The sequence below is a fragment of the Cavia porcellus genome, unplaced genomic scaffold (assembly GCF_034190915.1).
Source record: "Cavia porcellus strain 051 isolate PalLab524CR breed Dunkin Hartley unplaced genomic scaffold, mCavPor4.1 scaffold_7, whole genome shotgun sequence".
In the NCBI taxonomy this organism is placed as follows: Eukaryota; Metazoa; Chordata; class Mammalia; order Rodentia; family Caviidae; genus Cavia; species Cavia porcellus.
Window position 1 is genome coordinate 27794810 of NW_026947490.1, and position 16672 is coordinate 27811481.

General features: G+C 39.6%; 1 protein-coding gene and 1 pseudogene across 10 annotated transcripts in view; one reads left to right on the forward strand and one right to left on the reverse strand.

Moving 5' to 3' along the window:
* Window positions 1-16672, reverse strand: part of Slc6a16 (solute carrier family 6 member 16) — a 48574-nt gene that overhangs the window by 11566 nt on the left and 20336 nt on the right. For 5 of the 10 annotated variants that reach the window (XM_063253084.1, XM_063253081.1, XM_063253074.1 and 2 more), the window contains one exon: window positions 359-459. Coding sequence is in view for 9 of the 10 variants with exons in the window: in XM_063253074.1 (XP_063109144.1) it covers window positions 359-459 (101 nt within the window). In the remaining variant the exon portion in view is untranslated. Of the gene's footprint in view, window positions 1-358; window positions 460-2531; window positions 2647-14186; window positions 14223-16672 lie in introns of those variants that run through there. The other 5 variants (XM_063253080.1, XM_063253079.1, XM_063253078.1 and 2 more) reach the window with 2 other exon arrangements.
* Window positions 6271-10214, forward strand: LOC100725629 (S-phase kinase-associated protein 1-like; annotated as a pseudogene).

Sequence of the window (16672 nt, forward strand, 5' to 3'; positions counted from 1 at the left end):
TTGAGACAGGGTCTCACTATGTAGCCCAAACCGGCCTCCAACTTGTGGCAACCCTCCTGCCCCAGTCTCCTGTGTGCTGGGGTTACAGGCACTGCATCCAGCTGTAGAAGGGCTTTTAAAAGAAACTAATTTAACTCTAATCTGCCTCATTTGCAGGAAAGCTGTTTTACAGGTCTAAACTTGCTTATCTGTAAAACACACTGGTCTCACTCAGGCATTACTGTTCACTGGGGCTACCTCCTGCACCTCCCGTCCCCACTCCCCTCTCCCGCCCACCCACCCTGGTCCTTCTTCACAGCCTTTCTTCTTTCTTGGTCCCTGACTGCTGCTCTATGTCAGCAACAGGATGGGGCTCTACCTCATTTCTGGGGCCACACTCCTCTCTTTTTGCTGTGTTCCAACACGCTGACTTTTCACTGCCACCTCCAAGGCTCTATGGGAGAACAGGCAAGGACTGTGCTGAAAAACAACACAAGAAAATGGCCCATGAATGAGAGGATCTGGGGGTGCAGAGCTCAATCTTTGGTTCCACTTCTACATAAGCAATGAGCAAAGAGACTGATATCAATATATAGTGGGAAAGAGACTTAGTATGTTTATAGCCTCCTACCTGCTTTTGAGTAGTTTTTAAACTGTCTACAAAAAAGTATGTATTGCTTCAATAATCAAGAGAAACAGTGGTAGGGGAATGGGGAAAAAACAAGTTCTATCATGCACAGGTACAAATTCTATATGATGAATGTGATCATTATGTGTATCTAAAATGTAACAATAAAATCTAATTAAAAAAGGAAAAAGAGAAACAGATATCAATAGGTCAAAGTAAAAAGGTGATATTAGACAAAGAAATCAGGGTGAGCTGGGTGGGTTGGCGAACACCTGTGACCCTGGTGCTGGAGGCGGGAGCAGGAGGATTGCCCAGAATTCAAGGTCGCCCTGGACTGCACAGAGAGACTCTGTCTCAAAACACAATTTTTTTCATTTATCTAAATTCAGATATTATATGCAGATTTTGGTAGAACTATTACGTTGAACTTAGTTCTGACCTGTCTTATAAAGAATCGTTTCTCCAGTATATAATATTAGATGAAATAACAAAGCCAGTATCTAAATTTTATTTTGTTTTAGTAACACAAATTAAAATGGTATGTACCATTGTTTTTTTTTTGTTTTGTTTTGTTTTTGAGACAGGGTCTCTCTATGCAGTTCAGGCCAGCCTTGAGCTCAGGCTGGCCCAGGCTGGTCGCAAACTCCAAACGATCCTCCTGCCTCACCCTCCCCGAGTGCTGGGATTACAGGTGTGAACCATCACACCCAGCACCATTGGTGTTTTTGTTTTTGTTCTTTTAGGCATGTATTCACACACAATTTGGAATTTTCTAGTTGTAAGGTCAGGACTTAGATTCACCAAATGAAAACTCTGAGCCACACAAGGAATATTAAAATAGCTAACAGAATTTTGTCTTCGTTTGTCGTTGTCGTCTTCTTCTTCTTCTTCTTCTTCTTCTTCTTCTTCTTCTTCTTCTTCTCCTCCAGCTCCTCCTCCTCCTCCCTCCTCCTTCTTCTTCCTCCTCCTCCTTCCTCCTCTTTCCTCCTCCTTCTCCTCCTCCTTCTTTTTCTTCTTCTTCTTTTTCTTCCTCTTCCTTCTTCCTTCTCCCTTCTTCTTTTCCCCTATCACTACCCTGAGTGTGGAATTCCCACTTAGGGCAGGTAACATTAGTGGTGGGCATGAAGGGACTGGAAAAGTGCAAACCGGTGAGGGGCGTTGGATACAAAGTAACTACAATGACTTCTGTGAGCTGTTTGGTTTTAATGACTTGATGCACTCTTTCACTCAATGTTTGTTGTTGTTGTTTTTTGAGACAGTATCTCACTATGGAGCCCAGGCTGGCCTCAAACTCATGGTGATCCTCCTGCTTCTGGGATCTAGGCATGCACTACCATGCCTGGCTTGATCCATCCTACGTGTGTGTGTGTGTGTGTGTGTGTGTGTGTGTGTGTGCGCGCGCGCACATGCGCATGTATGTCTTTTTGAGACAAGGTCTCACTATGCAGTTCAGTCTGGCCTCAAGCTCACTTTATAGCCCTAGCTGGTCTCAAACTTGCAACAATCCTCTTGCCTCAGCCTTCCAACTTCTGGGATTACAAGTATACACACCACACCTGGTGTTATAGTCAGGGTTTGTAAGGAAAACAATTTAATACAGGATACATAATTTATATAATTTTATAATAGTCATCCAAAGAATCAAATGTGAAAGATTCCACATACTAAAGACCCAAAAAATCCAGCTGAGGGCCAGGATCCAATGGCAATGACCTCCACGAGTCCAGCTGAAGACCTAGAGCCCCCAACAATGCCTCACGCAAATCTTTATCAAAGATCTGCCCTAGGAAGGCCCAAAGATAAGTGGTGGAAGCTAGAAAGTCTGTGCCAGTGGATGAAGGGTCTGTACCAGTAGGCTGAGGGACCTGCACTAAAGCCAGAAAGCAACACTCAAAGTAAGGACTAGGGCTCCCCCAAAACGTACCATAGCCATCCTCAACAACAAGGAGGTCCCAAGCTCCTCTGATGATGGGAACAACTGAGTTCATATCAGGAAGCCAGCTAACAAGCTTTCCCAGGAGACTGAACAGCACACCATGTTCCCCTCTGGAGCCTGGAAGTGATATTCAAAGTAAGGACCAGAGCTCCTCCAAAGTGAACCTCAGCCATTATCAGTGACAAGGTCCCAAGCTCTCCAACGATGACAACAACCAAATTCATATCAGGAAAAAAGCTCTACAAGCTCCTCCAGGAGAACCAACAGTAACAGGAGAACCCAGAATATTACTTCTTCCTCGCCTATTCTCTCATTTTAAATTTTATTTTAAATAAAACCAAACAAAATAAAACATAATAAAGCCATTCAAAACAAAACATTTAAAGTGATATAGAACTTCAAAACAGGATAATAGGAATCAATAATGGCTGCCATGGCTGGTCCGAAGGTAGTGAGTTATCTCAATTGAGTGTTCACAGTCAGTACAGATTGAACTCCTTGTTCTATTCTTTCCCCCCTTCTCACTACTGCACTTGACTAGTCTAAAAAAAAAAAAAAAAAAAAAAAAGGCTGCCATGATGCTTGTCATCTTCAAAATTGCTGTCCTCCCAAGAAGCAACCCTTCCTGAGAATTGGTGTCATGCATAGGCCACTAGGGGGACAGTCAGATGCCAGCCTTTTCCCATGAGTCAGCACCATTCATGGACTGTGGGGGAATAGAATCAGTGCCATGCACAGGCCACTGTGGGGAGAGCCAGATGCTAGCCCCTTTCAGCACGTGGACTAGGAAACAAGAAGAGCCAACCCCACTCCTCATCCCCACCAAAAGCAACCAGCTATCTGGAGAAACACAGGCTGCAATGACAGCTATTGAGGTAAAATAATATGTAATGCTTGTAGTGTTTAGTGTTTTACTGACTACAGGTTTAAAGCCAGTGGTCTGATCATCTATTCAGAGGATAACAATACACAATGTAGCATTTATGGGGGATCTCCTTCTGAAGGTGGCAGCCATTGTTAATTCCCTAGCATCTCGAAGTCCTGTATCATTGTCATTGTTTTGTTGGGTTGGGATTTATTCTGTTTTTGTTTTGTTTTGTTTGATTTTATTATATCTGATCACATCTGATATCAGCTATTTCAAAGACAACAATATATATTATGGCATCCATTTTGGATTTACTCTTATCTTGTTTTGAAGTCCTCTATTGCATTTTTTGTTGTTATTGGTTCTATCTTGTTTTGTTTGATTTTTACTGTCTCGGAAGGTATCTGTAGCTCTTGGAAGACAAGAAGAGGCATTCTGGTAACCATTGTTGATTTCCTATTGTTTTGAGGTCCCGTGTCACTTACACTGGTCTATTTTGACTGGCTTTATTCTGTTGCATTTTACTTGGTTTTATTCCCTTTAAAATAAAAAGAAAAAAAATTGCTGCCCATACTATCAGAATAATAAAATGAAACAAAACAGAACAGAATTAAACCAAAACAGAACACTGAATAAAACAAAACAGGAAAACAAAACAATAGAACAATATTGGGTTTCAAAAACAAGACAGAAGGAAACCTCCCATTTTTGCTACACTGCATACTGCTGTCCTCTCAGCAGATGTTCAGACTACTGGCACTAGGCCTGCAAAGTCAATCAAACAATACAAGTGTTAAGCTGTTTTTGTACCTCAGTTGCTAACTACTCAGCCTATATTCCTCTGAATCAGCCAGTTGCTTATGGGGGGAAACAGGAAGGGCAGGGGGCAGGGGAGGAATGGAGTTCTGGTCTTCCAGCTTGAGCCCTGGTTGGCTCATGGGGAGGGAAAACTGGCTTCTTGTTTCTCCTCCCGGGACCTATATGGCTTCCACTGACTCACAGGAAGGGTTCTCCTCCCAGAACCCAACTAGCTTCTGCCGGCTCATGGGAAGCCAGTTCTTCTTTTTATGTTGTTGGCAACAATCCTCAGATGGGCCATCCACACCCACACCACACTAATTCAGTTCAGCTTGGGTGTTACAAGTTGACTACCAGTTGTCAGTTCAATACACCTGGCTTGATCCATCCTCGTAAGTGAGAAAGTAAACTAATTCCAAATCTATTTAGGGTATAAGTTATTTTAGAAGTATTTAAGATTAACAAAATTTTAAATTTCAGTATTTATATCCCAATTTACTCTGCAAATTACTTAAGACACATTACTGTAACCACTTATGGTAAATAATTTTATTATAGAAAGTGAAGACCGTTACACTTGAAATTTTGGAAAGAGCCGGGCGTGGTGGCGCGCACCTGTAGTCCCAGCTACTCGGGAGGCTGAGGTGGGAGGATCGCTTGAGTCCAGGAGTTCTGGGCTGCAGTGCGCTATGCCGATCGGGTGTCCGCACTAAGTTCGGCATCAATATGGTGACCTCCCGGGAGCGGGGGACCACCAGATTGCCTAAGGAGGGGTGAACCGGCCCAGGTCGGAAACGGAGCAGGTCAAAACTCCCGTGCTGATCAGTAGTGGGATCGCGCCTGTGAATAGCCACTGCACTCCAGCCTGGGCAATATAGTGAGACCCTGTCTCTATAAAAATAATTTTAAAAAATTAAAAAAAAAAAAAAGAAATTTTGGAAAGAAATCCACTAGTTTCAGTAAGATATTATCTTGGATGCCAGAGAAGGGGCGGAGGGGTCAGTCCTCAGGTTTCTCACTTCTGAAAATGGAGTTCTACTAAATTGAAGATGCCTCTTCTGTTCTGATTTGTTGTATTTAACTTTACCCTCTTTGAAATAAAAAATAAAAAAATTGAAGTGCCCCACTTACTTTCCTTAAACTACCACACTTAGCAAACTGGACTAGGTGAATAAATAAGGCAGCTTTCTGTAGAATGAGCTCCTGTGCTAATGAGTCAGGAGGCTGGACCTCTAGTCTTGATTTCTCCAGCTTCCCAACATCTGTATACACCTGCTGTCCCTCCAGAATTTCCATGTGAACAACTGTAGTTGGAGTATGTGTAGCTCCCCAGCCATGTGCTCTCTGATTTTCTATAATAATTTTATTGAGATCTAATTTATGTCATACAATTTTCTCATTTCAACTGTATGATTCAATGTTTTTTAGCATATTCACAGACTCATGCAACTATCACCCCAATCAATTTTAGAACATTCCCATCACTTAGAAAAGAAACTTTACTATTACAGGACTTCCAGGGAAATGACAGAGTAGTGAACATCAGAGAAGGAGAAGGGAAGTGGGTCCCCAAGACCCAGGAAGGATTTAAAACAAGAATTAAAACCCACAGTGAGAGTGAAGAGTGAAACTTCAGAGGAGGAGGAGGACACAGGTAGCACTTTCTCCTTGAGCCTGGACTCACTGTAGGAGGGGCAGCTTGAAACTGCAGGCACAAGGTAACTGCTGTCAAGCCCAGAGGCTGGCAACTCTTTGCTTTCACCAAGAAGCACACAAATGGAGTGTGCAGTTGATGAAGCAGACTGCCATGTCTGGTAAGCTGTCCTAAACAGTCATCCAAAAGAAAGGGCGATTGGCCAGAAGCCACTTGGAAAGGGGCCAACTGAGCTCAGGACCCTGCGCAGCTGCTGGCTCCACTTAGTGGCTCCCAACAGTCCAAATCTACAAGGGACAAGGGGACTACTGCCAACTGGGCGGGTCTGGTTCCAGCCTAGCAGCTGGAGGCCAGCTTGAACTTCAGTGGAAATGTGGGTGGCAGGCTCACTGAGATTACCGTCAACCATGGAGGTGCTGTGGGCTTGCTAGGATTGATGCACATAGATCTGTACTCTGAATACGTTGTCTACCAGTGGCAACAGATATACATCTTGCAGTGGACATTTTTCTTATTCCTTTTTCTATATTTACTTTCTCTTTTTTCCCTCATTGTTTATTCTTGATTTTATTTGAGTGTGAATATGGTTCTAGCTTTTTTGTTCTTGTTTTGTTCTGTTCTTATTTTTATTTCTTCCTTCTTTTCTTCCCTTGTCTTCTGCACCAGTTTCCCAAAGTCTAGGAGAGCCTCCTTTGTCTTTCAGCCTTGGATCTCTTCTACTGCTCTATTTTTTCCCCTATCACCTTTTAAATTTTGTCCCCTGAGAATAAAATCACCACACTGAGGGGGGCTTATTTAGTATATACAATTTTCTGGTTTGTTTTACATTTTTTTATATAACCACAAATCTAGTTCATATAGTTAAATATGGAAAATTGATCGTTAATACAGTTTGTCATTTCCTAGGCAGTGTTTGATTGATTGTACTACTTTAGCCAAGGTAACATAATTGTTAGAATCAGTTGTTCTTCCTCATATGCCAAGACAGATTGCCTAAGGGTCATAAATATACTACGACCAGTGCCAGGGGCTATGCCAAATAGGCAGCAACTTCTCATCCTCAATAAATTAAAGAGGTAGGATCTTGTAATAGACTCAAAACCTAAAAGGCAGCGACAACTGAAAGACATCCCTAAGAATAGTCATTTCCTGAGGGTCCTAAATATTAGCAATAAAGATACCTGCCATAAGCAATTTACAAGCATCAACCTAGGAATTAAACTTAAAAAAAAGAAAGAAAATGAGAAAAATCTTAAGCAAGATGCAACCTCTGACTTCCAGCTCACCAAAAGCAAACTCAGGGAGCAATGAGGCTAACAATTAAAAAACCACCCACCTATACTTGGAAGTGATAATAGCAGAAGTAGCAAACCAGATGAACGAGGCTCTAGAAAAAAATCAAATCAGAAACAATTTCTCAGATAACTATAGAGATGGTAACCATAATGGAACATTTAGTGACCCTAGAGATGATACAGATTAAAAAAAAAAGATATCCTTGAGAAAATGCTAGAAACCATGAATACCCAACACAAGAAGGAAATGGAATCCATGAAACAGATTATTAAACAGAAGATTAAAGATTTCATTGAAAATCTATGTGGCAGAATGAGCCAATGTGAGGATGAAAAATATAAGACAGGATTATGGCTAGTGATCATGAAAAGAAAGAGTTGTTTAAAATAACAAGGGATGAGGCCAGGGATATAGCTCAGTAGTATAAGTACCTACCTGGCAAATGCAAGGTCCTGAGTTTGATGCCTGGTACCAAGGGGGGAAAAAAAAAGACATTTCTCAGAAGAGGAAGTACTACATGGATAGCCAATAAATACATGATTTTTTTAAAAAGGGGGCTACAAGAAATCAATACAGCAGCTGAGAGATGATGCAAAGAACAATAACTTAATATTGATCAGAGTCAATGAAAAAAATGCAGGAGACAGCACAAATGACATTTTTTTAAAAAACCTGTTCATAGAAGTAATCACAAAAAAACTTTCCAAGCAGGGAAATAAAATTTGATGTACAGATAAGTGACACATATAGAACTTCAACTGGCCATCATAAAAAAAAATCTACACCAAGACATGTAATAGTTAAGATTCCAGAAATCCAACACAAGAACAGAAAATTAAAAGAAACAAATCACATATAAAGGGAAGCCCAAAAGAATGACAGCAGACTTCTCATCAAAAACCCTCAAGGCAAGGAGAGCTTGGAGTGAAGTATTTCATGCTCTGAACAAAAACCTCTGGCCCAGAGAGACATACCCTACAAAACTATCTTTCAAAATTGACAGAGAAGTAATCATGATTCCCCATTATGTGGCCTTGAAGCCTTATAAAGTTTTCACTCATTAATTAGAAAGGCTTTATTCTGGGCTTCTTGATATGGAAATATTTGAAGCTAGAGTTTATGAAGTTTTATCCAAATATTTCAAGGAAAAAGACAGACACTATGGTAACTACTATTAAGTCGGGTTATATGGTGGTGAAGTACTAGGTTGCTGAAACAGTCATGCTTTGACCTCTATTGTTATGTTGTTATGTCCTGTTTTATCTCAATCTCCCCCTTATTCTTTAAAAAAAATTAGTTATTTCTTATGTTTGTCTTAATTAAGGGAAAAAATTTAAAAAATTAGGATATATAATAGTAACTCTTTTTGATTTCCTATTAACTTGTTTTGAAGTCCTGTAATACTCCCACGATCTTGTTTTGACTGATTAGACTCTGTTCCATTCTGTATGATAGTATCAAGTTTGAGGATATCGGCAACTACTTTGAAGGCAATAAGATTCACTAAGATGCCCATTCTGGTTTGACTATTGTCTTCTTTGGAAGTCCTGTAATGTTTATAATGCCTAAGTTTTATTGGTCTTGTTCTCTATTGTTTTGTCCAACTTTATAATATCTAATGAGATAGACAATTCTTTTTAAGGAAACAAGAGACAACGTTGATAACCATTGTTGATAACCTTGTACTCTGTTCTACACCATGTGCTATGTTTATCCTTGGTTTTGACTGACAGCTTTGTTTTGCCATATTTGACTGTATTCTCTCCCCCCCAAAAAAGTAATAAGAACAAAGGAGTAATAAAATCCAAAATGTGTAAATTTTGTTGTAAAAAAGAGAGGGGAAAAAAAAAAGAGCTCTAACGGATATAACAGCAAGTGTGTTTAGGGGTGTTAAATAGCTGACTATATCAATGTTTTTGGATCATTGAACACAGCTGTTTGCAATCTCCCTGTTTGAATGTCCACTTTATATTCTTTGATACTGTGATTTGAGCAACTATTTTCAAGATGATAATAAATCTATTAACAGGTGATTTCTTACTGTTATGTTTTTTTTGTAGTTCTGTATTACGTGTACCCTTACACCGCTTTGTTTTGTTTTGTGTTTTTCTCTTTTTCCTCTTAAATAAAATAAAATAAAATAAAATAAAATAAAATAAAATAAATTGACAGAGAAATAAGATACTTCTATGACAAAGAACACCTGAAAAAATTCATGACCACCAAACCAGCACTCCAAAATGTTCTGAACGACATTCTAGAAAGAGACAATGAGTACTACAACTCCATGAATCCCAACAGAATCAATCCATCAGGGAAGACAAGTAATTAAACAGAGAGTGGGAGAGGACCAACAAGAGGAAAGTAACATGACAAGGATGAAGTAATATGTATCAGTTATAAGCATCAATGTTAACCATCTCAATTTACCAGTCAAAAGAAACAGACTGGCAAAATGGATCAAGAAGCAAGAGCTAGAGTGGCTTCATCTGCCACCCCCGTTCTCCAACATGTGAGAACATCTTTCTCTGCCTGTCTGTGGCTGGCCCACAGTCCTTTAGAAACCAAACACTGTGCCTTCAATTAAGTTGCAAAGTTCTGATGGAGAGATATTTGAAGTTGATGTTGAAATTGCAAAACAATCTGTGACAATCAAGACCATGTTGGAAGATTTGGGAATGGATGATGAAGGAGATGATGACCCAAGTTCCTCTACCAAACAGCAATGAAGCAATATTTAAAAAGGTCATTCAGTGGTGCTCTCACCACTTCTCCCCCTGAGGATAAAGAGAACTAAGAAAAGTGAACAGATCATATCCCTGTTTGGGACTAAGAATTCCTGAAAGTTGACCAAGGAATCCTTTCTAAATTTACTCTGGCAGCACACTACCTAGACATCAAAGCTTTGCTTGATATTACATACAAGACCGCTGCCAGTATGATCAAGGGGAAAACCCCTGAGGAGACTGGCAAGATGTTTAATATCAAAAATGACTTTCCTGAAGAGGAGGAAGTCCAGGTACACAAGGAGAACCAGTGGTGTAGAAATGAATGAAATGTGCCTGACATGGTAACACTGTCAGTTGCACTGCTCTGATTATAATTGTTAATATTAGACAAGCAATAGGCAAATGCAGCAGCATAACAGTTGTATTAGCATAGCACTGTCCTCACTGCACGTGTAGTTTGAATACAAATTCCAAACCAATGGCTGAATTTCTTCTAGTCTGAGAAAAAGTTGCTGTTTTTCTTTACTCTGAATAAAACTAAACTTGTGGGTTCTGTGTAGAAAGTCAATATTTTGAGCTTTCCCTGTTTTTTGTAAAGTGATTTCTGCATCATTTATCATCCATTTCACTTGAGTGAGCTTTTAAAATTGGCATTGTAAATAAAGCAACTTGAAAAAAGTTTTCTGAAATAGAACTAACAAAGTATTATCATTATTTAGAAGTTGAGGGGCTGGGGATTTAGCTCAGCGGAATAAGCACCTGCCTTGCAAGCTCGCAGTTGAGTTTTATCCCTGGTACTGATTAAAACAAACAAACAAACAAAAACCAAACAAACAAACAAAAAAAAGAAGTTGGAAACTGGAAAAAGGCTATTTGAAGTAACTATTCCAAGTGGGGTTACGTAGGACGTCTTCTAACTTCCTAGAGCCAAGCAGTATCACCAATATAGATTAGCCTGTAGGGCTCCCTTAGTTGGACCTGAGGACTTGTTTTATTTGTTTTTAAATTTTTAACCTTCTCAGCTTTGAAAATATTGCCTAGAGACTCAGTAACCACCAAATTTGTGGTGTAACTAGACACCTTGTTGGCTTTTCGATTAAAGACAATATTTAATTTTAAAAAAAGAAGCAAGATCCAACAATACAAGAAATACACTAATTCAGAAAGAAATTCATAGACTGGAAGTTACAGAATGGGAAACAATACTTCATACAACAGGAACCTGGAAAAAAGCAGCAGTACCTATTCTATTTGTAGACAAGACTGATTCTATTTCAAGCCAAGAGTAATTAAGAGGGGCAAATAAGGTCACTACATCATTGTAAAGGGAACAATCCAAGAGGTAACGACAATAGTAAATATACACCATCAAATACCAACACACCAAACTATATATAAACAAATATGGGCATGAAAATCAAATAAGCACTAATATAATTGAAATGAAGATCTCAATATCCCACTGTCACAAATAAACAGATCAACTAAACAAAAAAAAAATCAACAAAGAAATATCAGAACTGAACCAAACTTTTGAACAAATGGACTTAGTAGATGTCTGTAGAGTGTTCCACTCCACAACATCAGAATATACATTCTTCTCAACTATACACAGGAAAAACTACAAAACAGATCACCTACTAGCCCACAGAACATGCTGAAGTAAGTGCAAAGGAACTGAAATTGTCCCATGAATATTACTGTCACGCAATGATGCAATGAAATTGGAAATCAAACTGGTAAAGAAACCACAAGAACTTCATTAACACATGGAAAATAAATAATACCCCTTAATAACAAATGTGTCACAGCTGATATTGAAGAAATTAGTCTCTCTCTACAGTTAAATGATAATATCAATATAACACACTGAAACTTATAGCAGTAAATTCCCATATTAGAAAAACAGCAAGCACAAATTAACAACCTAATTTTCAACCTCAAGCTTTCAGAAAAACAGCAAGTCAAGCTCAAAGCATATATGAGGAAGGAAATTATAAAGATCAGAGCAGAAATTAAATGCAGTGAAGACTAATAAAACAATGCAAAGAAGCAATGAATCAAAGAGTTTGTTGTTGGAAAGATAAAATTGGCAAATCTAGGCTGGGGATTTAGCTCAGTGGTATAAGTACCTGTCTGGCAAATTTGAGGTTGTAAGTTTGATCCCTAATATCTCCCCACCCCTGCCCAAAAAAAAATAAAGCAAATCTTTAGCTAACTGCTCTAGTCAGGGTTTATGAAGGAATATATTTAGTATAGAACACATAATTTGTAGAATTATTTTATATTATTCACCCGAAGAATCAAACGCAAAAAAGAGTGCAGATCTGTCCTTGCACTAGAGACTCAATGAACCCAGCAGAGGGCCTGAACCCCATGGCACCATCCTACACAAGTTCTGCTGAAGACCTAGAGCCCAGGGCCTAAGAGGATACAACAATGTCTCCTGGAAGTCTGCATCAAGGAGCTGCACTGAAAAGGCCTGAAAGTCAGTGGTGGAAGCCAGAAAGTCTGCACAGTGGGATGAAGGATCTGTTCCAGCAGGCTGAGGCATGTGCACTGGAACCAGGAAGCTACGTTCAAGGTAAGGACCAGAGCTCCCTTAGAAAGAACCACAGTGATCCTTAGCAACAGTGAGATCCCAAGCATCTCCAACAATGAGAACAGCTGAGTTCATATCAGGAAAACCATGAGACAAGTTCTCCAGAAGAATCAACAGCACACCATCTACCCCTCCAGTTCTCTTTTTATGCTGTTCGCAGCAATCCTTGGGTGAGCCTTCTGCACCTAGAACCATACTGATTTAGTTCAGCTTGATGTCACAAGTTGACCATTAGTTAATCTACTGCCATAACCTTATCAGAAAAAGAAGAAAGAAGAAGAAAAAGAAGAAGAAGAAGAAGAAGAAGAAGAAGAAGAAGAAGAAGAAGAAGAAGAAGAAAGAAAGAAAGAAAAAGAAGAAGAAGAAAGAAAGAAAGAAAAAGAAGAAAGAAAGAAGAAGAAGAAGAAGAAGAAAAGGAAGAAGAGGAAGAGGAGGAGGAGGAAGAGAAGGAGGAAGAAGAGGAGGAGGAAGACGACGAAGATGAAGATAAAGATGAAGATGAAGATGAAGGAAAGAAAAAAAGACTAAAATCATTGCAATTAAGAATGAAAAGGGTAGAACCGGGTGTGGTGGCTCATTCCTGTAATCCCAGCACTCGGGAGGCTGAGGCAGGAGGATCGTTGCGAGTTTGAGACCAGCATAGGCTAAAAAGTGAACCCAAGACCAGCCTGAACTGCATAGCCAGACCCTGTCTCAAAAAGACAAAAAAAAAAAAAAAAGAAAAAAAGAAAAGGGTGAAACCACAACACATTCTGCAGAAATTCAGATCATTAATACCTACCTTCAAGAATCTATATCCTATGGAAAACACAAAAGGAGACAGATTTCTAGATGCATATGAATTACCAAAGTCGAACCAAGAAAATATAAAAACTTAAATAAAACAATATCAGTCAATAAAATTGAAGAGGTAATTAAAAATCTATCAACAGAGAAAAACCCAGGCCCTGATGGAATCACTGCTAAATTCTACAAAAGATTTAGAGACCTAATGCTGCTATTTCTCAAGTTCTTTAATAAAACTAAAAAGGAAGCAATATTCCCAAATTCATTCCTGTAAACAAGCATTACCCTGATATCAAAGCCAGAGAAGGATCCTGATAAGGACCAGCTTGATTGCTGCAGGGTAAGCAACAACTGATATTAATAAACTGGTACAAATACAAATCAAGACCAGCTTGATTGCTGCAGAGTAGGCAACAATTGATATTAATAAACTGGCACAAATACAAATCAAGAGTTTGTCCTAGGCCTGCATGACTTGTGAGACCTACAGTTGGCTTACAGACAAATTAATCTTTAAGTCAACAGCCAGAATTGACACTAGCAAACGGTCTGTGAAGTTCTGATGCCTCAAAGCAAGATAGCACGGCAGCTGAGGACTTGACTCATTCAAATTCCTTCTAGCTTGGTATCATAGTTAGCAGACAGTCGGGTTACTAGTTAACCATGCTCTGCATCAGTGTGCTTTTCCAAAAATGCACAGTTCCTCACTCCTCGAACCTTGACTGCATCCGCAGTTCCCCCTCCCCACACTGCTTTTTGAAGCCCCCTACACAACCTCTAATCAAGCTGTGTACTCAATAAAGGCCAAGGATGCTGTGTCTTGTGGTCTTCATTCATACTCAGATGTGATCATCCCAGTGCCACTTGTAACTAACATATATCTTGTCCATGGTTTCTTCTGCCATCATACCTCTGAGCAGGAGTCTGGTGGTCCTAGGCCAGGGTCCTGATAGAATCCAATCAAAATGTAAAGTACAGGTCAATCTCTCTAATGAACATAGACGCAAAAATTTCTTTCTTTTTTTTTTTTTGGTCTTTTTTGTTTTTATCGGTACCAGGGATCGAACTCACGACTGCCTGCTTGCAAGGCAGGTGCTTATGCCGCTGAGCTAAATCCCCAGCCCCCTGCAAAAATTTCTTAACAAGATACTTGCAAACAGAATGCCAAGATACTAGCAAATAGAATCATCAAGAATATTATATACCATGACCACCAAGTAGGATTCATCCCAGGGATGCAGGGATGATTCAACATATGCAAATCAACAAATGTAATCAATCATATTAACAGAGCCAAGCACAAAAACCATACGATCATATCCATAGATGCAGAAGAGTGTTTGACAAAGTCCAAAACCCATTCAAGATAAAAACCCTACAGAAAATTGAAATAGATTATCTTTACCTCAATCTGACCAAAATAATCTATGAAAATCAACAAGCAGCATCATATTAAATGGACAAAAACTGATAGCTTTCACTCTAAAATCAGATGATAAGGATGTCGACTGGCACCACTCTTATTCAATATAGCTTTAAGAAACTTTAGCCAAAACAATTACACAAGAGAAATAAATAAAAGGAATAAGGATAGGAAGGGAAGAAGCTTAATTATCATTATTTGTGGATGACATTCTTTTTTTTTTTGTCTTTTTTCCTTTTTATTGGTACCTGGGATCGAACTCACGACTGCCTGCTTGCAAGACAGGTGCTTATGCCGCTGAGCTAAATCCCTAGCCCCCCCCCCCGCCTTTTTTATCGGTACCGGAGATCAGACTCACGATCGTGTGCTTGCAAGGCAGGCACTTATGCCGCTGAGCGAAATCTCCAGCCCCATGGATGACATTATTTACAAAGAGGACCCCAAAAATTCCACTAAAAGTTATCTAGATTTAATAAACAAATTCAGTTACAAGCATCATACCACAGTGATATATGCACACCCATATTTACAGTTGCACAGTTTGTAATAGCCAAATCTTGGAAACAGCCCAAATGCCCATCAACTGGTCAATTGATAAAGAAGATGTGGGATTTTTCTATACAATGGAGTACTATACTGTCATAAAGAATGAATTGATAAACTATGCCTTCCCATGAGCCAGCAGCAGCCATGCAGAATGAAAGGAGGATCAAGAAGCCAAACTATGTAAACTTCCAGGAAAATGGCAGAATAGCAACCAGCAGAGAAAGAATCTCTCCAAGTTTTGGTGTCCAGATCCTGGAATATAGCAACATAAGGAAGAGAAGGAGAGAAGCAGGTCCCATGTACACAGGAATGATCTGACTTGAAGCCCATGGAGAGTGACAATTCAGGAACCCAACAAAAATAAGAAAACCAGGGGTGGTGGCCTTGCTGGCTGGGGAGAAGTAGCAAGGAAGACATGCAGCCACACACAGACCCCACTGTGTGCTAGTGGTGGCTCTGCTGGCCAAGGAAAACCAGCAAGGAAGTCATGCACCCCTGTGTACTGGCTGAGGAGAACCAATACAGAAGCTGCCTCCTCCCCTACTGGTAAGTAAATGGGTGTGACACAGGCTGAGATGATAGCGGACACAGGGAGGCAACCTGACATTTATGTTGTAGTTGACTTTGCAAGCCTAGGGCTGGCAATTGGAGAAACTAAAGGATAACAATATACAATATAGTAACAATTGTGGATTTCCTACTGTTCTATCACTGTTTGGTTTTGTTTCATTTTACTGTTCTATTCCCTTTAAAATAAAATAAGAAAGAAACCAAACCATGCCTTCCTGTGAGCCTGTGGCAGCCATGGGAAACAGAAGAATTAAGAAGCCAAACTGTGCCTTCCCATGAGCCAGCTGGCACGCAAGCTGAAATGTGAGAAGAGCAATGTCACTGGCCCCATCCCCCATCCCATAAGCAATTGGCTGATACGGAGAAACTCAGGCGGAGATGATGGCTACTGAAATTTAAAAACATAATAACCTAATGCTTGTATTGTTTCATTGACTTTGCAGGCCTAAAGTTGGTAGTCTGAGAATTTATTTGGAGGATAACAATATGCATTATAGCAACTGTAGGGGGACTTCTTTCTGTCTTGTTTTTGAAATCCAATGTTTTGTTCTATTTTATTGTTTTGTTTTATTCTTTTATCTAATACCTGAGCAACTATTTTGGGTTTGGTTTTTTTTTTTTTTTTTTTTTTTTTGGCTTTTTCTTTTTTATTGGTACCGGGGATCGAACTCACGACCACACACTTGCAAGGCAGGCGCTTATGCCGCTGAGCTAAATCCCCAGCCCCCTGAGCAACTATTTTGAAGACAACAATATACAATATAACAACTATTGTTAAATTCCTATCATCTTGTTTTTAAAACCTACATTGCTATTGTTTTGTTTTGTCATTGTCATTTTGATTTTGTAGTTTTTTT